Source organism: Nerophis ophidion, linkage group LG22 (genome assembly GCF_033978795.1).
Source record: "Nerophis ophidion isolate RoL-2023_Sa linkage group LG22, RoL_Noph_v1.0, whole genome shotgun sequence".
NCBI classification, from domain to species: Eukaryota; Metazoa; Chordata; class Actinopteri; order Syngnathiformes; family Syngnathidae; genus Nerophis; species Nerophis ophidion.
This window is the reverse complement of record NC_084632.1, coordinates 9,693,896-9,718,694: the sequence shown is the minus strand read 5'-3', so window position 1 is coordinate 9,718,694 and position 24,799 is coordinate 9,693,896. Positions and strand designations below refer to the sequence as shown.

Sequence of the window (24,799 nt, the reverse complement as noted above, 5' to 3'; positions counted from 1 at the left end):
TAAAAAAATAACTTCTTACCATTAACGCAACATCTTGAACAGGTGCGGTAGAAAACGGATGGATGGATTAAAAATGCAAGAAAATGTTTTATTTTTTGAACATTATTTTTAACACTGTGATTACAAGTGGAATTATTCATTACTTATCGTGTTAAGCAACGTCAGGTCAGATTTATCAGAGAGCCGGATGCAGTCATCAAAAGAGCCACATTTGGCTCTAGAGCCATAGGTTCCCTACCCCTGGTCTAGGGCTTGCCCTCCTGGGGGTTTTTCAGACCACCAACCACCGACATGAGAGCCTGTTTCAGGGTTACAATATTGTTTTATTTTTCAATAAGTCTCTCAGTTTCTTTCCAGCAATTGTCTTTTCCTCTTTCGTTCTCGCATGTGCTCTGGCTCCAGCCCCAACCCCATCTCTCCTCCTGGCTGCTGCTTATAACAGAGCGACAGGTGATTAGATAACAGGGCCCAGGCGCCCCATCTACGCACCTGTCGCTGATTTCGAGGCCGATCCTGGCAACACCCCACTTCGCTGCAGGCCCGCAGGCCACGCCTCCTCCACAGTTAGCTTCAGAATAACAGTGGTATTACAAAGAATAAGAGACATATCATACTCTAGAAATGTCGGTCTTACTTAAAATGAACACATTTAGTTGTGATCAGTGTTGAAAAAAATATTATATGGCTCTTACGGAAATACATTTTAAAATATTTGGATTCCTAGCTCTCTGAGCCCAAAAAATTCCCGACCCCTGAGCTATGGGATGACGTAAGAGGAAACGTGAGGAAACGTGACTCCGGAAGTAAATGTGTCATCCCATAGCTTGTGTTTGTAAATAGTTTTTTTAATTTAATTTTCTTATAATATAGCGTTAACAAAACGTCTGTATTTTTATAATATAGTGTTATATTTTTATAATATAGCGTTAACAAAATGTCTGTATTAATCATGACCCCGGAAGTAAATGGGGGGGAAGGTTTTTGTAGGAAGGAAGAAATTTTGGTGTGATAAGGGACTTAAATTGTTTTTAATCAATACACAATACCCTTTAAAAGTGGTTTTTAACCTTGTTGGAGGTACTGAACCCAATTAGTTTCATTCACCTAACCCTTCGTGGTGAAAAATAAAATGTTTTTTTTTCAAATCCAAGACAAAGTTATATGTTTTTGGTAACACTTTAGTATGGAGAACATATTCTAAACAACAAAGACTTAATTTAGAGGTTTTTGGACACTAGGGGAACATATTCTAAGAAACAAAGACTTAAAGGCCTACTGAAATGAGATTTTCTTATTTAAACGGGGATAGCAGGTCCGTTCTATGTGTCATACTTGATCATTTCGCGATATTGCCATATTTTTGCTGAAAGGATTTAGTAGAGAACATCGACAATAAAGTTCGCAACTTTCGGTGCTAACAGAAAAGCCCCGCCTCTACCGGCAGTCGCAGACGATGACGTCACATGTTGATGGCTCCTCGCATATTCATATTGTTTTTAATGGGAGCCTCCAACAAAAAACAGCTATCCGGACCGAGAAAACGACAATTTCCCCATTAATTTGAGCGAGGATGAAAGATTCTTGTTTGAGGATATTGATAGCGACGGACTAGAAGAAAAAAAAAAAAACAAGTTAAAAAAAAACGCGATTGCATTGGGACGGATTCAGATGTTATTAGACACATTTACTAGGATAATTCTGGGAAATCCCTTATCTTTCTATCGTGTTGTTAGTGTTTAAGTGAGTTTAATAGTACCTGATAGTCGGAGGGGTGTGTTGACAGGAGTGTCTCAGGGAAGTCGACGGCAGTTTTATGGGCGGCACAAGCTCAGCTGATATCCAGTAAGAAGCGACTTTTTACCACAATTTTCTCACCGAAACCTGCTTGTTGACATTCCGTCGTGATTCACGTTCGCTTGACCACGCTCTGATCCATAGTAAAGTCTCACCTCCAGGAATTTTAAACAAGGAATCACCATATGTTTGTGTGGCTAAAGCTTCCCTACTCCATCTTTCTACTTTGACTTCTCCAATATTAATTGAACAAATTGCAAAAGATTCAGCAACACAGATGTCCAAAATACTGTGTAATTATGCCGTTAAAGCAGACGACTTTTAGCTGTGTGTGTGTGCAGCGCTCATATTTCCTTAAAACCCGTGACGTCTTGTGTACACGTCATCATTCCGCGACGTTTTCAAGACGAAACTCCCGGGAAATTTAAAATTCCAATTTAGTAAACTAAAGCGGCCGTATTGGCATGTGTTGCAATGTTAATATTTCATCATTGATATATAAACTATCAGACTGCGTGGTCGGTAGTAGTGGGTTTCAGTAGGACTTTAATTTAGAGTTATTTGGTTAGGGTTAGGGTTGGACCAGGGGTGTCAAACTCAAATACAGAGTGGGCCAAAATTTTAAACTGAACAAAGCCGTGGGCCAAGGTTGAACAAATTAACATTTTTAATAGGGAACCAAACAAGTTTTGCATTGAATATTGAACAAGCGAGGCTTATATAACTTTATAGTGACATGCAAAATCATTGAGTTTCAAATAATAATGAAAAAATATCAATGGCATATCAAATTAAATTTTAATAAACATTGAATGCCTCTTTTCTATTTTGCAGCCTTCTGAGTTAAATATGAACATAAACTTTTTTCCACAGGCTAATAATACATTTGAAAAGAAATTAACAATAATGAATGAATCAAACATTCAAGCCTTGAGGTAGCAAAAGAAAGTGCATGAATAAAATGTTAATTATTGCTCAGTTTGCTACACTGATTTGCTTTAACACTGAATATGGAACAAGCAACGCTTATATAACTTCATAGTGCAAAATCAACATTCAAAAAACAAACGATAGAACATCAATGGCATATTAAATAAAATTGTAATAAAAATGTAATGCCTCTTTTCTTTTTGCAGTCTTCTAAAGTAAATATCAACATTAACTTTTTCCACAGGCTAATACATTTGAAAATTAAATAACAATGAGGTGGGCGGGGTTTGGTGGTAGCAGGGGGTGTATATTGTAGCGTCCTGGAAGAGTTAGTGCTGCAAGGGGTTCTGGGTATTTGTTCTGTTGTGTTACGGTGCAGATGTTCTCCCGAAATGTGTCTGTCGATCTTGTTTGGTGTGGGTTCACAGTGTAACGCACATTTGTAACAGTGTTAAAGTTGTTTATACCGCCACCCTCAGTGTGACCCGTATGGCTGTTGACCAAGTATGCCTTGCATTCAGTTATGTGTGCTTACGAGCCGCTTACATAATGTGTAAAAATGGCTTCACGGTGGCAGAGTGGTTAGTGCGTTTGCCTCACAATACGAAGTTCCTGCAGTCCTGGGTTCAAATCCAGGCTCGGGATCTTTCTGTGTGGAGTTTGCATGTTCTCCCTGTGAATGTGTGGGTTCCCTCCGGGTACTCCGGCTTCCTCCCACTTCCAAAGACATGCACCTGGGGATAGGTTGATTGACAACACTAAATTGGCCCTAGTGTGTGAATGTGAGTGTGAATGTTGGCCCTGCGACTTGTCCAGGGTGTAACCCGCCTTCCGCCCGATTGTAGCTGAGATAGGCGCCAGCGACCCCTAAAGGGAATAAGCGGTAGAAAATGGGTGGATGGACAACGTGAAATGGAATTATTTATTTTTTGTCCTCAAAATTCTAGACACAATGCCCTATAACGACAATGTGAAATGGAATTATTTCTTTTTTGTCCTCAAAATTCTGCACACAATGTGACGTGAAGTGAATTATATTTATATAAAGTTTTTTTTCTAATGACTCGAAGCGCTTTATATAGTGAAACCCAATATCTAATTTTTACATTTAAACCAGTGTGGGTGGCACTGGGAGCAGGTGGGTAAAGTGTCTTGCCCAAGGACACAACGGCAGTGACTAGGATGGTGGAAGCGGGGATCGAACCTGCAACCCTCAAGTTGCTGGCACGGCCACTCTACCAACCGAGCAATACCCTATAATGACAACGTGAAATGGAATTATTTCTTTTTTATCCTCAAAATTCTGCACACAATACCCTATAATGACAACGTGAAATGGAATTATTTCTTTTTTGTCCTCAAAATTCTGCACACAATACCCTATAATGACAACGTGAAATGGAATTATTTCTTTTTCGTCCTCAAAATTCTACACACAATACCCTATAATGACAACGTGAAATGGAATTATTTCTTTTTTGTCCTCAAAATTCTGCACACAATACCCTATAATGACAACGTGAAATGGAATTATTTCTTTTTTGTCCTCAAAATTCTGCACACAATACTCTATAATGACAACGTGAAATGGAATTATTTCTTTTTTGTCCTCAAAATTCTGCACACAATACCCTATAATGACAACGTGAAATGGAATTATTTCTTTTTTGTCCTCAAAATTCTACACACAATACCCTATAATGACAACGTGAAATGGAATTATTTATTTTTTGTCCTCAAAATTCTACACACAATGCCCTATAACGACAATGTGAAATGGAATTATTTCTTTTTTGTCCTCAAAATTCTGCACACAATGTGACGTGAAGTGAATTATATTTATATAAAGTTTTTTTTCTAATGACTCGAAGCGCTTTATATAGTGAAACCCAATATCTAATTTTTACATTTAAACCAGTGTGGGTGGCACTGGGAGCAGATGGGTAAAGTGTCTTGCCCAAGGACACAACGGCAGTGACTAGGATGGCGGAAGCGGGGATCGAACCTGCAACCCTCAAGTTGCCAGCACGGCCACTATACCAACCGAGCAATACCCTATAATGACAACTTGAAATAAAATTATTTCTTTTTTTGTCCTCAAAATTCTACACACAATACCCTACAATGACAACGTGAAATGGAATTATTTATTTTTTGTCCTCAAAATTCTACACACAATACCCTATAATTGCTTCAAAACTCACCAAATTTTACACACACATCAGGACTGGCGAAAATTGCCATTTAATAAAAAAACAAACCCCAAAAATTTAAATTGCGCTCTAGCGCCCCCTAGGAAAAAAAAACAGACAAAACTACTTGTAACTTTTGTTAGGAATGTCGTAGAGACATGAAACGAAAACCTCTATGTAGGTCTGACTTACACCTACATTTCATACACTCACTTCCTTCAGCAACAATCAACAGGAAGTTGGCAAAAAAAAAACTTCAAAACAAAATTTTCCTAAAAAATGTCATTTTTGCCAGTGTGTCGATGTTAATACTACGCCGAGTTGGTAAGTCTATCTGTTTGCTAATAGTAGCTACTATACATCCATCGTCTAACGCTTATCCGGGTTTGGGTCGCGGGGGCAGCAGCCAAAGCAGTCCCGTCCATCCCTGCTTGCAGCTTTAACAATTACTGCTAATAATAGTAATAATACAATTACTACAACTACTAATGATACTACTATGACAATTACTGCTAATAATAGTCATACTTTCAATTACTATGACTACTAATCATAATACTACAGTTACTACTACTAGTAGTATCAATACAATTACTACTACTAACAATAGTAATACTATAACTACTACTACTAATAATACTACAATTATTACTAATACCAAAACTACTAGTTTTACTACTAGTATTACAGCTATAACTACTACCAGTACGAATGTCGTTGATACATGAAATAAAAACCTATGTAGGTCTCACTTAGACCTACATTTCATATATTGACAACCCCCAGCAAAAATCAACAGGAAGTTTGCTATTCCCCCTTCTAAACAAAAGTGGGGTCAAAACTGTCAACCTTTTTCCAAGCATTATCTCCTCTGAGCGCGTTTGAGATGCAGAGCAAGTAGGTAATGTGCGGGTGAAGACGTGTTGAACGGGTACTGGCCGGAAGCACCAGCCAAATATGTGGGTCCGACCAACACTGCTTGCAGCTTTAATTATGTGTTTGTTTTTTGACAACATAAAGAGGACTAAAATTGTTTTTAATCAGTTCCATTCTTATATCAGTACATGTTTTGAACAGTTATACGTTCAGTTATTTTTTTCTCTGCGGTTATGACGCACACACAAATCGTTATGATAATCAGATTCATGGAAAGCTACACAAAGTAAAAAAATAAAATAGTTTCACAGTTCTTTAAAGCAGTGTTTTTCAACCACTGTGCCGCGGCCGGGAGATACAGTCTGGTGTGCCGTGGGAGATATGGTACAATACAATCGGCAAGATAGGCAACAGTATAAAACATTACAAAACATTACAAAAATAGTACAAAACAGCGCCAGGGGGTTGTAAATTCAAAGTAACAAAAATATAATACAAAATATATATATGTATATATATATATATATATATACATATATATATATATATATATATATATATATGTATATATATATATATATATATATATATATATATATATATATATATATATATATATATACATATATATACATATACGTCCAACCGGTAGGAGGCCACGGGGAAGACCCAGGACACGTTGGGAAGACTATGTCTCCCGGCTGGCCTGGGAACGCCTCGTGATCCCCCGGGAAGAGCTAGACGAAGTGGCTGGGGAGAGGGAAGTCCGGGCTTCCCTGCTTGGGCTGCTGCCCCCGCGACCCGACCTCGGATAAGCGGAAGAAGATGGATGGATATAATAAATAAAGTGCAAAGCCATAGGCTCACTCAGATTCAGTAAATAACTTAAATTTGGAACACAGCATCATCGTTTTCACAGCTTTTGTGTTGTTAGAGTCCAACAACACAAAAGCTGTGAAAAAAATAAGTTTCACAGTTCTTTAAAGCAGTGTTTTTCAACCACTGTGCCGCGGCACACTAACAGTCTGGTGTGCCGTGGGAGATATGGTACAATACGATCGGCAAGATAGGCTGGAGATAGTCCAACAACAGTATAAAACATTACAAAACATTATAAAAACAGTACAAAACAGCGCCAGGGGGTTGTAAATTCGAAGTAACAAAAAATAGAATACAAAAAAATATATATATATAATAAACAAAGGGCAAAGCCATAGGCTCATTCAGATTCAGTAAATACCGTATTTCCTTGAATTACCGCATGCGCCTGTCTTGAATTACTGCCGGGTCAAACTCGCTTCCCAAAATAATTAGCGCATGCTTAGTCAAATTCGTGACGTCACGAGTGACACTTCCCCTGTCATCATTTTCAAAATGGAGGAGGCTGATTTCAATACCGGTAATTTGAAATCGCATAAAGGGAAGAAGATTAAGAGCTATTCGGTAGGATTTAAGGTTCAAGTTTACATCACACTCAAATTTTTACTGCATGCCTTTGGTAAGTGAGAAGAGGTTTTAAAAAAATTAGCGCATGCTTACTTTTACCGCATGCCTTTGGTAAGCGCAGGAGTGAGAAGATGGTTTTAAATTAATTAGTGCCCCGGCGGCAATTCAAGGACATACGGTAACTTAAATTTGGAACACAGCATCATCGTTTTCACAGCTTTTGTGTTGTTAGAGGTAGAGAGCGTTTTAATGTAAAGTTCAAAATCTTTTTTAAAGGCACAAAAGACAGAAACTTACATTTATGGATATAAAACTTAGCCAATAGAATAATGAGGTTACAAATGTAGAATTTATTTTCAAATTGTTCTTCATACAGTGTAAAACCAAAAATCACATCTTTAAAACAAAGCACAAATTTGTCATGAATATTGGATGAAGCGACAGATGCCCAGGTTTCAAAATAAAAGAACTTCTGGTTTGGCAGGCCTGCCAAACCAGAAGTTCTTTTATTTTGAAGCGTGTCAACAAAGCGTCACCGGAAGTGGTCGGTTGACTGGGCTCGTATCTTCTCGCGGTAACGTTAGCATATTAGCATGTTAGCATAGTGCACCATTAGCCCCCGAAGCTAGCTGCGTCGTTTTCGGCTTTTTCGCGTCGTACCTGTCGACTCCGAGCAGGGAGCGACACACTAAAGGCCGCTTATTTATTTCTCTTTGTGATCGTAGGTGAGTGAGGGAAGCGGGAAAATGCCGCACAGCTTCAAGCCCGGAGACCTGGTGTTCGCTAAAATGAAGGGCTACCCCCATTGGCCAGCCAGGGTAAGCCAGCTAGCATCCATTCAAGTGTCCCACAACACCATCCTAATCATATACATCATGCACATTCTCCACCCTAATCATGCATGCAATCTTTACAAAAGCTCCATTTGCACGCGACAATGTCAGCCTTTAAACATCAGCAGTGAACCTAAGGTTATTTTAAATGTGAACGTGCAACATACCTTATTTCCTTGAATTGCCGCCGGGGCGCCAATTAATTCAAAACCTATTCTAACTCCTGCGCTTACCGAAGGCATGCGGTAAAAGTAAGCACGCGCTAATTATTTTAAAACCTCTTCCCACTCCATCACTTACCAAAGGTATGCAGTAAAAATTTGAGTGTGATGTAAGCTTGGACCTTAAAGACCCACTGAAATTAGATTTTCTTGTTTAAACGGGGATAGCAGGTCCATTCTATGTGTCATACTTGATCATGACGCCAAATTACCATATTTTTGCTGAAAGGATTTAGTAGAGAACATCCACGATAAAGTTAGCAACTTTCGCTGGCTAACAGAAAAGCCCTGTTTCTACTGGAAGTCGCAGTAGAGGCAGGGCGCCAAATTTCTTCCACCCGGAAGAAACTACTTGAAGGACCCCAATGAGGGTGGAAGGACCTTAAAGCAGCCCACATATCTGCCTGTTTTAAAAGCATTATAATTGGCTGATTGGCATAGGTGAAAAATAACGGTGAGGAAAAAATATTAGCATTTCAGCATGCTAACCTTTCAAGCTATTTTTGTTTCGCTAATTTTGCAGCTGTAACCCTTAACGGGGAGGAAAAAATATTAGCATTCCAGCATGCTAACCTTTCAAGCTATTTTTGCTTCGCTAATTTTGCAGCCGTAACGCTTAGCAGTGAGGAAAAAATATTAGCAGCATGCTAACCTTTCAAGCTATTTTTGTTTCGCTAATTTTACAGCTGTAACCCTTAACGGTGAGGAAAAAATATTAGCATTCCAGCATGCTAACCTTTCAAGCTATTTTTGTTTTGCTAATTTTGCAGCTGTAACCCTTAACGGTGAGGAAAAAATATTTGCATTCCAGCATGCTAACTTTTCAAGCTATTTTTGCTTTGCTAATTTTGCAGCTGTAACCCTTAATGGTGAGGAAAAAATATTAGCATTCCAGCATGCTAACCTTTCAAGCTATTTTTGTTTCGCTAATTTTGCAGCTGTAACCCTTAACGGTGAGGAAAAAATATTAGCATATCAGCATGCTAACCTTTCAAGCTATTTTTGTTTCGCTAATTTTGAAGCTGTAACCCTTAACGGTGAGGAAAAAATATTAGCAGCATGCTAACCTTTCAAGCTATTTTTGTTTCGCTAATTTTGCAGCTGTAACCCTTAATGGTGAGGAAAAAATATTAGCATTCCAGCATGCTAACCTTTCAAGCTATTTTTGTTTCGCTAATTTTGCAGCCGTAACCCTTAACGGTGAGAAAAAAATACTAGCATTCCAGCATGCTAACCTTTCAAGCTATTTTAGTTTCGCTAATTTTGCAGCTGTAACCCTTAACGGTGAGGAAAAAATATTAGCAGCATGCTAACCTTTCAAGCTATTTTTGTTTCGCTAATTTTGCAGCTGTAACCCTTAACGGTGAGAAAAAAAATATTAGCATTCCAGCATGCTAACCTTTCAAGCTATTTTTGTTTCGCTAATTTTGCAGCTGTAACCCTTAACGGTGAGGAAAAAATATTTGCATTCCAGCATGCTAACCTTTCAAGCTATTTTTGTTTCGCTAATTTTACAGCTGTAACCCTTAACGGTGAGGAAAAAATATTAGCATTCCAGCATGCTAACCTTTCAAGCTATTTTTGCTTTGCTAATTTTGCAGCCGTAACCCTTAAGAGTCATATAACTTGGTATTGGGGTCCTTCAGCCATTGGAGGGGCTGTCACGCCAAATTTCTTCCGGGGGGAAGGTTTTTGTAGGGGGGAAGAAATTTGGCGTGACAGCTCCTCACATCTTCACATTGTTTTAAATGGGAGCCTCCAACAAAAACAGCTATTCGGACCGAAAAAACGACAATTTCGCCATTAATTTGAGCGAGGATGAAAGATTTGTGTTTGAGGATATTGATAGCGACGGACTAGAGAAAAAAAAAAAAAAACGCGATTGCATTGGGACGGATCCAGATGTTTTTAGACACATTTACTAGGATAATTCTGGGAAATCCCTTATCCTTCTATTGTGTTGCTAGTGTTTTAGTGAGTTTAACAGTACCTGATAGTCGAATGTGTTTGTCCACGGGTGTGTTGACGTGCAGTGTCTCAGGGAAGTCGACGGCAGCTTTATGGGCGGCACAAGCTCAGCTGATCTCCGGTAAGAGGCTACTTTTTACCACAATTTTCTCACCCAAACCTGCTGGTTGACATTCGGTCGGGATCCATGTTCGCTGAGATCCATAGTAAAGTTTCACCTCCGTGAATTTTAAACAAGGAATCACCGTGTGTTTGTGTGGCTAAAGGCTAAAGCTTCTTAACTCCATCTTTGTACTTTGACTTCTCCAATATTAATTGAACAAATTGCAAAGGATTGAGCAACACAGATCTCAAAAATACTGTGTAATTATGCGGTTAAAGCAGACAACTTTTAGCTGTGTGTGTGTGCAGCGCTCATGTTTCCTAACAGCCCTTGACGTCAAGCGTACACGTCATCATTACGCGACGTTTTCAAGAAAAAACTCCCGGGAAATTTAAACTTGCAATTTAGTAAACTAAAAACTCTGTGTTAATATTTCCTCATTGACATATAAACTATCAGACTGCGTGGTGGGTAGTAGTGGGTTTCAGTAGGCCTTTAAATCCTACTGATTAGCTCTTAATCTTATTCCTTTTATGCGATTTCAAATTACCGGTATTGAAATCAGCCTCCTCCTTTTTGAAAATGATGACAGTGGAAGTGTCACTCGTGACGTCACCAGGCGGTAATACTAAGCATGCGCTATTTATTCTGGAAAGCGAGTTTGACCCGACAGTGGGTCTTAACCAGGGTTCGATCGAACCCTAGGGGTTCGGTGAGTCAACCTCAGGGGTTCGGCGGAGATCAAAACACACCCTGTTGGCATATTACAGATACGGCAACAGCTGACTGATTTGCAGGTGTGTAATTTGTTCTTTGAACAAGGTGATGTTCATGCATGGTTGATTTTGTGCACCAGTAAAAAAACATGGTAACACTTTAGTATGGGGAACATATTCACCATTAATTAGTTGCTTATTAACATGCAATTTAGTAACATATTGGCTCTTAACAAGTCATTAAGTACTAATTAATGCCTTATTCTGCATGGCCTTAACCCTAACCCTGACCCTAACCCTAACCAAATAACTCCAAATTAAGTCTTTAAGCGGTAGAAAATGGATGGATGGATGGATGGATGGAAGTCTTTATTACTTAGAATATGTTCTTAAGTGTCCAAATAAATCTAAATTAAGTCTTTGTTACTTAGAATATGTTCCCCTATAGTAGCGTTTCTCAAAGTGTGGGGAATAGAGACATGACAGGTGGGGAGGAACGGGAGGGAATTTCACTTAAAAAAAAATGTTTATTATTATATTCTTGCGGCGGCAATGACCAAGAAGAACGCGGAGTTGGAATATAATTACAACACTTTATGTACATATTTATATCATATTTACATATTTATATAATATGTAACTACAAACTCCATTCACAGACAGAGTCCCACTGCTTTTATGAGCGGTCAAGCGAGTCAAAAGCCGAAAAAATGTTTTATTTTTTATTTGTGGCGGCCGTAATTCTTTCGTGGCGAGCCGCCACAAATAAATGAATGTGTGGGAAACCCTGACTTGAATGTTACTTGATGTTCAATAAATTTGAAAATGTTAAGCTTGGCATTAGCGTTCTGTTGGGTCGATGGGGGCAGGTGGGGCTTGAAAACTCCCCGTTGTCCAAAGTGGGGGATGACAAAAAAAGTTTGAGAACCACTGCCCTATACTAAAGTGTCACCAAAAACAAACAACTTTGTCTTAAATTTGAAAAAATAAGGGTTCGGTGAATGCGCATATGAAACTATTGGGGTTCCAACAAGGTTAAGAACTACTGCTATATGCCCTGCGGCAATTCAAGGAAATACGGTATTTGCACAAGCTTGTTTCATTTTTTTCAGCAGAATATGCAGGATTTGAAAGCCAGCGATCCTTTTCTACCCCCCACTTGACTATCTTTGCCTTCAACTGATGCGACGTCGTCTTGTTTTTTACCAGATTGAAGACGTGGCTGATGGAGCAGTGAAACCTCCACCTAATAAAATTCCCATTTTCTTCTTTGGAACTCATGAAACGTAAGAGACTATTTCATCCCACCTCTTTCATATTTTCTATCGAATGCTGCAAGATTTCCCATTTTAGAACATTTTCAATTCCGTATTTGATTTACCATATGAGTTGGGAAATTGTGTTGGATGTAAATATAAACGGAATACAATGATTTGGAAATCATTTTCAACCCGTATTCAGTTGAATATGCTACAAAGACAACATATTTCATGTTCAAACTGATAAACAAAGTACAGTAATCAACATTGTGACAATATATTTACCTCCTACCTCTTCTTTTGTTTTTCAACATAAAATAATACAATATCAATATCAAAACTAAAGTGCAACCAACATTTTTTCAGGTTGAATTGACAATACCTGCTACGTTTTTTGCCATAGAAATAATACAATTACATGACAAATTGATAGAAAAAATTACTGAGCAGTGGTTGGGCCTGCTACTACTCTTTATTTTCATAAACAGCTACAGTAGCAGAGGAAAGTCACAGCAAATATAAACACCACAACACAATATCATAATGTCCTAACACAAAAACTGGGTCATCATTGTCACCGACGTCCCACTGGGTGTGAGTTTTCCTTGCCCTTATGTGGGCCTACCGAGGATGTGGTAGTGGTTTGTGTTGTGGTTTGTGCAGCCCTTTGAGACACTAGTGATTTAGGGCTATATAAGTAAACATTGATTGATTGATTGAAAAACTATAAGCCAAAACACGACAACACAAAAATGCAACAGAAGTGACAGTGGACAAGTTTTCACTTAACGACTTCCTGGGACCCGCCCGATTGTAGCTGAGATAGACACCAGCGCCCCCGCGACCCCAAAGGGAATAAGCGGTAGAAAATGTATGGATGGATGGACTTCCTGGGACAGAAAGTTGAAAACGGTGTAATAAATGAAGATGAAAAAGTATGTGACAACTTTTTCAATCATAAACAACTGTTTTTACTTTATTAATAATACTATTATACTGTGTTGATGAAGTTGGATCGCCGTCGTAACTTGTTCACATCCTTTGTGGCTTAAACCTGTGTTGTGGCTTTATATTATTTTGTTGTGGCTTTTGCAATATTGCCTATCTGAAGGTGGGTTTTGTGGCAACTTATATTGTTTTGTCGCGTTTGTGTTTGTTGTGACCTTTCTCAGCCACCGCAGCTATCCGCCATTCTTGTTTTGATGGAGAGGACGCCGCAGACAGTTAAACTAAACGTTTAACGTCCTTTTCATTAAAAGCGTTACTCTCATATAAAGTCTGCCCTTCTTAAATCGAAAATATTCCTTAAAATTGATCGATTCCCTTTAAATAAATGTAGTACTTTTAACTAGGCGTATTAATTTTTTGTAGTTGTTTTGCTTCTAAATATTTTTTTCAATTACTACTGAAGTAATTCAATTGATTTTTTAATTAAAAAATATTAATTAAGCAAAGAAGGGACCTGCCGTCTATGAAAAGACCACTAGGGGTTGCTACCGTAAAAAGGGCTATTTATATTTATATTGGGCTACAACCATTACAGTATTTTGTATTTCTATAGTGTTTTGTATATTGTACATGATTGCTTGTTATTTTTATTGGATAGTAGTCTGTTTATTTCAATTGTTAGTTTTTCCTTTATTACCTCTTGTGTTTTATATTTTACCCCATATTTGTTCCCACAACCGCACCTTAAGTTGGAGTCTTTAATCTCGTTATATGCAAATATAATGACAATAAAGTCTATTGTATTCTATTCTATTCTATTACTCAATTCAATCAGTTAATCTGATTCGAAAAAAAGCTTCAATTTTAAATGATTTTGCTTTGATTAATCGTTCAGTGTAAAAAAAATAGATAAATCCAGGACGCATAGAATAAGGTAAATCTAATTTAATAGAAGGTAGAAGAAAATAAAAGGTAATCAAAAGTAAAATGAGTAAATACAAGGTGAATAAAAGGTAAAAGAAGGTACATAAATGATATAAGATGGTACATAATGGGTAAAAAACAGTTACTTAAAAGGTAAAAGAAGGTCCATAGATGGTAAAATATGATACATTTAAGGTAGGAAAAGTAAATTAAATGCAAAATAAGGTATGTAGAAGGTAATAAAAGGTAAAAGAAGCTAAAATTAGTCAGTAAAAGGTCAATTAGGTTACATAAAAGGTAAAATAAGGTAAATTAAAAAAGGTTGAGAAAAGGTAAAAGTAGATCAATTAAAGGTAAATTGAAGGTAAAAGAAGCAAATGAAATAAGCTTAAAGGAAAGGTGCATAGAAGGTAGATAAAAGGTAAAATAAGTTAAATAGAAGGTAAATACAAGGTAAAAGGTTAATAAACAAGTTGAATAGAAGGTAAATAAAAGGTAAAATGACTAGAATATCGTTAAAAGAAGGTACCTCGTGTGTATAAGAAGGAATATAGAAAGTAAAAGAAAGTAAATATAAAATAAATAGAAGGTAGTTTAAAGGTAATATAAGGAATAAACAGGGTGAATATAAGGTAAAAGAACTATAGAAGGTAAATAAAAGGTAAATTCAAATAAATACATGATAAAGTAAGGTAAATGAAAGGTAAAATAAGTTAAATATAAGGCAAATAAAGGGTAGAATAAGAAATATAAAAGGTAAAAGAAGTAAAATGAAGGTAAATAAAATGCAGTTGAGAGGCTCCAGTGACCCCCCCGCAACCCTGAAAGGGACAAACGGTAGAATATGGATGGATGGATAAAAGATACAATAAGGTACATAATAGGTAAATGAAAGGTAGAATAAGTTACTTAGAAGGCAAAAAAAGGTAATGAAGGTTATGGCAGATTGAAAAATATTTAATTTCAATTATTTTCCCTGAAATACGTATTGAGGCTACAAAGTGTGTTTTACCCATTACTTCATTAATGGAACAAACTATTGGATGGATTACTAAAATAAACTACTTACTCAATGATTAAAATAATTGTTGGCTGCAGCCCGAGTCTGTAATAATCATGGATGAATGGTGCATGAATCCAAAAGGCTGTTGTAAATATGCTGAAGCAGTGAGGGAAAGCACACGCTGCCTTTGTAACGTTACTGTAATGACCTTCTTGCTATTAGGGTGTGTCTTACATGGTTTGACCAGCTGGAGCAGCACTTTCAACAGTCTTTTCTCCCGCAGTGCCTTTCTGGCAGCCAAGGATCTTTTTGCCTATGAAAAGTGTAAAGATCGCTACGGAAAGCCCAACAAAAGGAAAGGCTTCAACGAAGGCTTGTGGGAGATCCAGAACAATCCACACGCTTCCTACAGCGCTCCACCTGTGGTGAGCGTCTCTTCCAGGCCACATGGTGACCACGGACTGACCCCTACTTGCTGTGTCCTCAGCCCCCCAGCTCGTCTGACAGCGAAGGCAACAATGCCGGCGGAGGAAGCGATGACAACGAGGAGGACGATGAAGTAGAAGCCCCCGTGCCCAAAAAGGTGGACTCTGCAAGCGAGGCTGACTCGGATTCTGCCGGTGAGGACCGAGGAAAGGGAGGAAAAGGAGGCGGAGGCGGCGGCGGCGTGAAGCGTAAACCTCAGCCTACTAAGGTAAATGTTTAGATTACCTTCAATTCTGGACTATAGCCGCAACTTTTTCCCTACACTTGAATCCTGTGACTTATTAAACAGTGTATCTAATTTATGGATTTAATAATAGTAACAATACAAATAGTTAAAAAAATATAGGCAAATACACTGAGAAGGTGTGTTATTGTTTGTGCTACTGCGCTGTCTTTCGGACGGGTTTGCTCACTGCAGGTGCTGCAATGCTCTTCTATTTAGAGCAGGGGTCGGCAATCTTTACCACTCAAAGAGCCATTTCGACCCGTTTCACGAAATGAGGAACGCAATGAGAGCCGCAACTATTCTCGCCAATATCTGCTGGTGGTCACCCAGATGACAAGAATAAAGGCATGCTATGAAGCCATTGCCTTAAACACCTTCTACAACATGTACAAACTGCTTGCCAGTCCAGCAACATGTTGTGAGAGGCTTCCGCAGATGCACACACACGACTGGAAGGCATACTAGGTGACACAGAGTACACTGACGGTTGTGATATAAACAACTTTAACACTCCTACTAATATGCGCCACATTGTGAACCCACACAAAAGAAGAATGACAAACACATTTCGGGAGAAAATTCTCACAGTAACACAACATAAACGCAACACAACAAATATCCAGAAGACTTTGCATCCATGACCCTTCCTGACTATGTTATAAATGGGTTGTACTTGTATAGCGCTTTTCTACCTTCAAGGTACTCAAAGCGCTTTGACACTACTTCCACATTTACCCATTCCCACACACATTCACACACTGATGGAGGGAGCTGCCATGCAAGGCGCCAACCAGCACCCATCAGGAGCAAGGGTGAAGTGTCTTGCTCAGGACACAACGGACGTGACGAGGTTGGTACTAGGTGGGATTTGAACCAGGGACCCTCGGTTGCGCACGGCCACTCTCCCACTGCGCCACGCCGTCCCTATGTTATACACCCCGCGAGTACCAAACCTCCCCACCCCCTCACGGCGTGGTTGAGGTGGGAGGGGGTTGGTGCTCGCGGGGTGTACAACATAGTCAGGAGGTGTCACCCAGAATCCTTTGCATCCATGACACTTCCTGACTATGTTATACACCCCGCAAACACCAACCCCCTCCCACCTCAACCACGCCGTGAGGGGGTGGGGAGGTTTGGTACTCGCGGGGTGTATAACACAGTCAGGAAGTGTCATGGATGCAAAGGATTTTGGGTGACACTTCCTGACTATGTTATACACCCCGCGAGCACCAAACCCCTCCCACCTCAACCACGCAGGGGTTGGGGGTGGTGCTCTCGGGGTGTATAACATAGTCAGGATGTCTCATGGATGCAAAGGATTCTGGGTATTTGTTGTGTTGCGTTTATGTTGTGTTACTGTGAGGATTTTCTCCCAAAATGTGTTTGTCATTCTTCTTTTTGGTGGGTTCACAATGTGGCGCATATTAGTAGGAGTGTTAAAGTTTTTTATATCACAACCGTCTGTGTACTCTTTGTCACCGAGTATGCCTCGCAATCTCATACATGTGCCGATAGAAACAGCGAAATACATGTGTCCGGTCGGCACGCAAATAGCATTCCACAAATGGCGGGCTCGATGACGTTCAAGAGGACGCAAATAGCATTCCGTGAATGGCGGGCGCGATGACTTTCAAGAGGACGTTAAGAGAATTATCATCACGGCACGCCCCTAATATTGTAGTCCGAGTGAAAATTGGAGAACTTTGACTCCGGGGGATGTCCGGGAGAGGCATTGAATTCCAGAATTTCCCCGCAACAATCTTGGGGGTCGGCGATTGTGCAGCTGAGCCGCATCAGAGTTAACAAAGAGCCGCATGCGGCTCCGGAGCCGCGGGTTGCCGACCCCAGGTTTATAGCTTTGAACCGGAAGTAGAAGTGCCGTTCCATATTATGTCGTCCATAGCAATTTTACTCGAAAACATTCTTCATTCATTACTCCAAGCAAGGTGTTTTGCGTTTTATGCATAACTGAAACAATCCTTACTTACTAAACCGTCCCATGTGTGTGTCTTCATGCGTATTTGTACGTGCTACCGTAATTTAATGAAGCCAGCGTCATTAGCATTAGCTAATATGCTAATACGTTTACGAGTGTCAGCGTTAGTATTATTTTTCTTGCATTCTTTTTGTATTGTTTCAGTTTCACCAATTCCTTAGTAAATTCCCCAAAACGTTGCCCTGCAGTTAAGTCTGTTCAGCTGAATGGAGAGCTAGCTTCCGCAGCTAGTTGGTCCATGGCCATGACTTCTGTTTTGCTTAAACAGACGTTTTACTGCCGTCCGTGTTACAAGTACCGTTTGGAAATAAATAAGGTATGTAAACAAACATTGACACAATCTTTGTGTAAACAACTAATTTCACAAGGTATATATCTGCGGCTATATGGGAAAACTAATTTTCCCCTGAAAATGAAGTGGGTGCAGCTTTTATCCCGGTGCGTTCTGTAGTTCTGAAAATACAGCAACATTTTCTACTCATAACTGCAATCAAAATATCCAACAAACGTCTTGGTAGTTTCCACTTTCGAAACCAAAACAATGTATAGAGTATTTTGAAGAAAAAAAGTATCCTGCCTGCAGCTTTGTTATTATCGTCAACATTTCAACGTTGCTTTTTTATTAAGAGATCGACCAATTATCAGCCAGGCCAATTATCGGCGCCGTTATTTGGTATTTTGACGTACATCTGTGTCGGCCTTTTTTTTTTTTTTGCACTACTATAACAGAAGCACATCAGCAGATACAATATGTGTTTAGAATAGAATAGAATAGAATAGAATAGAACAGAAAGTACTTTATTGGTCCCTGGGGGAAATTCAGCACCACAGTTTGCTCACAATAGACAATAATAATAATAAATAATATACAACATATGTTATATGTATAATATATAAATAGTATAAATATATTCTACATATATTCTACATTTAAGTGCAGTCAAGGAACATATGCATTATACAGTCTGATGGCTGTCGGTATGAAGGACATTCAGCATTGTGAAGTAGATGGTAATAACCTCTGCTCAGGCACCAGCCCGTTTGCCCTGCTTGAGAAAAGTTGTTTTTTTAAATAATTTTAAAATGAAAATTACTCTCGTTGTCATTAATTCCTCCCCCCAATTTTTTTTTTAATATCTGACAAGGCCTTTGTTCTCCGGACTCCCTCTTCCTGTTTTTTTTTAAAAATGTCTACACTCTCTGCAACACTCATGTTTACGTTCTCTTCTCACTCAAAGAGTCAACAAGATGGCGCAACCAAACGTGATAGATGATACTGTTACCTGATTGGCTGTAAGCATGTCCCGCCCACTGATCAAGGATCACCTCCTGCTTTGCTCGGTTACCAGAAAGCGGGTGCCTTTGTCCATGCAACTTTGCAAAATTTGGTTTAATCTGACGACGAAAAAAAAAAATTATGGAAAGTTTTATCGATATCACTTAAGTATCTATCGTTATATATATCTACTTACTTACATTTTATTTCATCTAATGAAGTATTTCAATTAATATTCTGTTCCACTTGCTTGTAACAACAATTTATAAAAAATTAAAAAAGCAAGTTTTCAATTTTTTAAGTACCACTTTTCATAACTATTCCAAATCATAACTCCTTCTTTGTTGGTATTTAAAGGCCTACTGAAATTAAATTTTCTTATTTAAACGGGGATAGCAGGTCCATTCTATGTGTCATACTTGATCATTTTGCGATATTGCCATATTTTTGCTGGAAGGATTTAGTAGAGAACATTGACGATAAAGTTCGCAACTTTTGGTTGCTGATAAAAAAGCCTTGCCTTAAACGGAAGTAGCAGACGATGTGCGCGTGACGTCACCGGTGTGAGGGCTCCTCACATTGTTTATAATCATAGCCTCCAGCAGCAGGAGCCATTCGGACTGAGAAAGCGACAATTTCCCCATTAATTTGAGCGAGGATGAAAGATTCGTGGATGAGAAAAGTTAGTGAGGCACTAAAAAAAAAAAAAAAAGATAAAAGAAAAAGCGACGGCTCCGGGAGGCGGCCGTTGTAGCGTTTCAGATGTAATTAGACACATTTACTAAGATAATTCTGGAAAATCCCTTATCTGCTTATTGTGTTCATAGTATTTTAGTGAGATTAGATGAGTAAAGTCATACCTGAAAGTCGGATGGCTGAGGTGAACGCCAATGAGGAGCCAAGATCACAGCTGCCTTTTTGACAGCTACAGGAGAAGGTCCCATAATCCACTGAAGTCTCCGGTAAGAGCCGACAATTTTCCCATCCAAAAACTTGCTGGTTGACGTAGAGAAACATGTTCGCTTGACCGCTCTGTGTTAAAGCTTCACAAGAAAAACAAAGAAACACCGGCCGTGTCTAGGTGCTAAAGGCAGCTGCAATCCACCGCTTTCCACCAACAGCATTCTTATTTATAATCTCCATTATTAATTGAACAAATTGCAAAGGATTCAGCAACACAGATGTCCAAATTACTGTGTAATTATGCGATGAAAAGAGACGACATTTAGCCGTAGGTGGTGCTGGGCTAATATGTCCCCTCCAACCAATAACGTCACAAACACGCGTCATCATTCCGCAACGTTTTTCAACATGACACTCCGCGGGAAATTTAAAATTGTAATTTAGTAAACTAAACCGGCCGTATTGGCATGTTTTGCAATGTTAATATTTCATCATTGATATATAAAGACTGCGTGGTCGGTAGTAGTGGGTTTCAGTAGGCCTTCAATGACATTTGAGACTCTTTCCCCTGTTGTCACGTGTGAATGGTGGGAGGAAAACTTTAAATCGTCTGGCGCACCTCCTGGTTGGCACGTATGCATCTCTAGAATACGATTATAAGACGAGCCGTCTAAGTCGGGCTTTTCTTTTGGTATATTTGGGTCCGCACGGTACCTCGCATTTAAGGCTTCTGTGCTGTCTTGCAGCGTCCTCCTCCCCCGAAAAAAACTCGGCGCTCGTCAAGCGACAGAGACGCGGAGAGCGGAAGCCCGTCCGAGTCAGAAGCCACGCCTTCAGAGTCGGAATCGGGCAAGAACAGTGACCAGGTGGGAAACGTCACTGGTACGACCCCGCTAAGGTCCGATGAACGCACTAATTGTTTCATGTGTGTTTTCTGCACCAGGATTTTACTCCCGAGAAGAAAACAGCAACAGGGCGAGCCGGAAAGAAGGCAGCAGGCAGAACAAAGAAAAAGGTAAATGATTCGCACGTTTACGTTGGGGCTGCACAAAAAAATGACCTTCTCGGTTCATACAAACATTACAGGAGGGCAGGGGCGTCACTAGACCTAATACTGTACTGGGGCACACCTGGGGCACAAATAATTCATGTGAGCGTGCAAAGCGCGCAAGCAAAAACATTTTTAGCACTTATTTATCATAAAAAATACATAAATAGTGCTTTAAACTATGGAATCATATCAGATTATGTTGTATGGATCTTTGATTAACCACCTGAAATTAACTAAGGCATTTGACCTACTTGTGCACTTTTTTACTCCAGACTTCTAAACTGCTACTGGTAAAAGCAAAAAGGAAGAGCAATGAATCTTTTTGAAATATATATTGCAGTAATCATCTGCAAATTTAACATCTACAAAAGTAAAACAAAAATAAAGCACCCCTACATCTCTGGGTTCTTTATATTATTTAATTTCCATTTATGACAATGTGGCTAATCCTACTTCAGATACACAAAACTATAAAATATACACAAAAAAATAAAGCCACAGTAGTTGAATAAATGAACAACTGTCGTGTGTCTGTTCAGGGAATCATTTTCTGAGAAGTAAACTGTAACGTTTCGTTTTCATTTTTGCAAAGTGGTCAATCACTCTGGACAGACATGAAAATATTACAGTAACTGTTATACAGTTGACCAGTGGTTCCCAACTGCTGGGTCGTGACATAAAAGTGGATTGTGTGTCATTTTCAGTGAGTCGCAGTCAGATGTGTGCATGAAAAAAAAAAAGTTTAGGGAGAAAAAAATAAAATTGTGGCAACAAAACCAGATATTTTCAGCCTTTTTTCTGGTGACTATATGTGAGTATTTTAGCAAAAGGCAAACCGACTAACGAGTTGGAGGAGGACTCAGGACAGACATGGAAATATATTTAAAAAAAATCTAAATGGGGCAACAAAACCCGATATTTTCAGCCATCTTTCTGAAAACAAATACAGAAATGTTACTATTTTTTCTGGAAATAAAACCAGATGCTTTAGCTGTAGCCATTTTTCTGGTGACAAAACAAGATTATTTTAGTCAACGTCGCACCGATTAACAAGTCTACTGTGCTATTTTTCTGTGAAATAAACTTGAATGATTTAAAAATTGGCTCACGACTTTATGATATGGAAAAATGTTTTTCTTCCTGAAGATAAATCATTTGAGAAGCACTCAACTCACACATGCTAACTCCAAATCATCATTGATCCAGAACCAGCAGACAATAACCAACATTGAGTTTCTTGTTCATTGGAAATTCCCCCGACAGCTCGTACAGCAAATGAATATCTTTGTCTTGATACAAGGAAGAAAGTTAGCTAACTTAGCATCAACTGAAGACAATGATGTTGCCTAGCTAGCTAGGACTTCACTTACATCTCTCATTCCTCGCTTCTTCTCTGCTGCGGGCGAATAACTTGCTTAAATCCATCTAGGAGTTACAGTTTGAGTCAAATCAAAATCAAAATATTGTAATTAACAAATTGTTGTTGGCTAACGTCACCCACCTCACGCAGTGATTCGAATCCCCCCCCCCCCCCCTCTCTCTCTCAACCGAAGTCTCGATCCACACTTGAATAAATTACCATATTAAGTAGCCATGTGCTCACTGTTTCGTGGAGTAAATACAGTAGCAATCAATTACCATACTAAGTAGTATATGCGCTGTTGTCTATGTTATGTAGATTTAAAACTCTGAAGCGTTTTTTTTTATTGGGGAAATTTTTAGTGGGGCACTGCAGATCAACAGTGGGGCACGTGCCCCAGTGAAATATGTCTGGCGACGCCCCTGCAGGAGGGAATCTTTAGGCACCCTTCAATGCCATTTGATTTTTGGGCTGACCACCGGCAGGTGCACTGCTGGCCTAAAAATGTTACGTCCAAAAATCACAGACTAAATCACAGACTGGTCATCAAAGTAATAAAAGATAATGTAGCAACAGTGTATAGTTTTCCTTGGCTAGTCTATTGTTGTGCCCTAAAAGTGTTAATACTGTAAGGATTTACTTATTACACACCAGCTGTTTGATTGTAAATGTTGATTTGAAGTTTTTATCAACAAATTTGGAGGTGTTAAAAGCACCATGTAAAATTGCATTTATATAGCGCTTTTCTCTTGTGACTCAAAGGGCTTTACATAGTGGAACCCAGTGCGTAAGTTCCATTTAAAGCAGTTTGGGTGGCACTGGGAGCAGGTTGGTCAAGTGTCCTGCAGCAGTGACTCGGATGGCGGAAGCGGGGAATCGAACCTGGAACCCTCAAGTTGCTAGCACGGCCACTTTACCAACCGAGTTATGCCTGCCCAATTGTTTGTCAATAGCAAAGCCAACAATATTAGCATCAAGCTAGCATGTTTTTGAAATAGTGCAGCCTTACTCAACTTACGTTGGAGCGTTTTTTGAAAATGGCAAGAGGTACTTTGGCCAAGTCCACTCTCAGTGCTGCTGAAGTGATCACCAAGTGCTAAGAGCCCGCAACCACTCGCTAGCCACGCAGCGCAACATGGCACTGTTGGATTTGAGGTGATTTGAGGTGCCCGCTAGGACCGGCAGGTTTTGGTCGGTGCCAAAAAAGTACCCATCCCTTCATACAAATACAATCCTTTTTAAATACATCATTAAAGAAAGTGAAAGCAAAAATAAATACAATCATCAGTAGCAATGCTAATAATAGGGTAATAATAACAATATTAGGTCATTTGATGTTTTTCATCTTCATTTTTTTTTCTTAAAAATATTTTTTACAACCCTTTTTTCTCTTATTTTTAAAATTAATTCTCAAAAATTAGGGAATCAATTTACAATCAAAATGAATAAAAATCATGATCTGGACGTGAATCGATTTTTTGAGCAGCCCTAACAAACAATGAACATGTCATTTGTAAATATTGCTGCTCTGTCGTTGACATGACGGCTGACACTTGATTGTCCCCCAGCGACACTTACCAGCCAGGACGTGCTGGCTCCACTAACCTGGTCCTAGCGTGTTGCATGAATTAACTGACTATTACGTGCATGAATGTATTGTGGATTGAGCGAGCGTGCCATCTTATTGACTGGATGGAATATTTTCATGCTTTCTATTCATCAGGATGTTTTTATTAGGAATCCCTCTGTTAATTTACCATATGAGTTGGGAGAATTTGTTAGATGTAAATATAAATGGAATACAATGATTTGCAAATCATTTTCAACCCATATTCAGTTGAATATGCTACAAAGACAACATATTTGATGTTCAAACTGATAAACTTTTTTTTTTTTTTGCAAATAATCATTAACTTTAGAATTTGATGCCAGCAACACGTGACAAAGAAGTTGGGAAAGGTGGGAATAAATACTGATAATGTTGAGGAATGCTCAGCAAACACTTATTTGGAACATCCCACAGGTGTGCAGGCTAATTAGGAACAGGTGGGTGCCATGATTAGGTATAAAAGCAGCTTCCATGAAATGCTAAGTAATTCACAAACAAGGATGGGGTGAGGGTCACCACTTTGTAAGCAAATTGTCAAACAGTTTTCGAACAACATTTCTCAACGAGCTATTGCAAAGAATTTATGGATTTTACCATGTACGGTCTATAAAATCATCAAAAAGTTCAGAGAATCTGGAGAAATCACTGCATGTAAGCGATGATATTACGGACTTTTGAT

The 24,799-nt window shown here is 39.0% G+C and overlaps 1 protein-coding gene across 1 annotated transcript in view; it reads left to right on the top strand.

Moving 5' to 3' along the window:
* The first annotated feature begins 7,767 nt into the window (after positions 1–7,767).
* hdgfl2 (HDGF like 2) overlaps positions 7,768–24,799 on the top strand; it is a 45,087-nt gene continuing 28,055 nt past the window's right edge. Inside the window, 6 exon segments of the mRNA XM_061883218.1 lie at positions 7,768–8,056; positions 12,289–12,365; positions 15,497–15,638; positions 15,701–15,907; positions 20,847–20,966; positions 21,044–21,115. Of these exon segments, the coding sequence (XP_061739202.1) occupies positions 7,985–8,056; positions 12,289–12,365; positions 15,497–15,638; positions 15,701–15,907; positions 20,847–20,966; positions 21,044–21,115 (690 nt within the window). The 5' untranslated portion in view covers positions 7,768–7,984.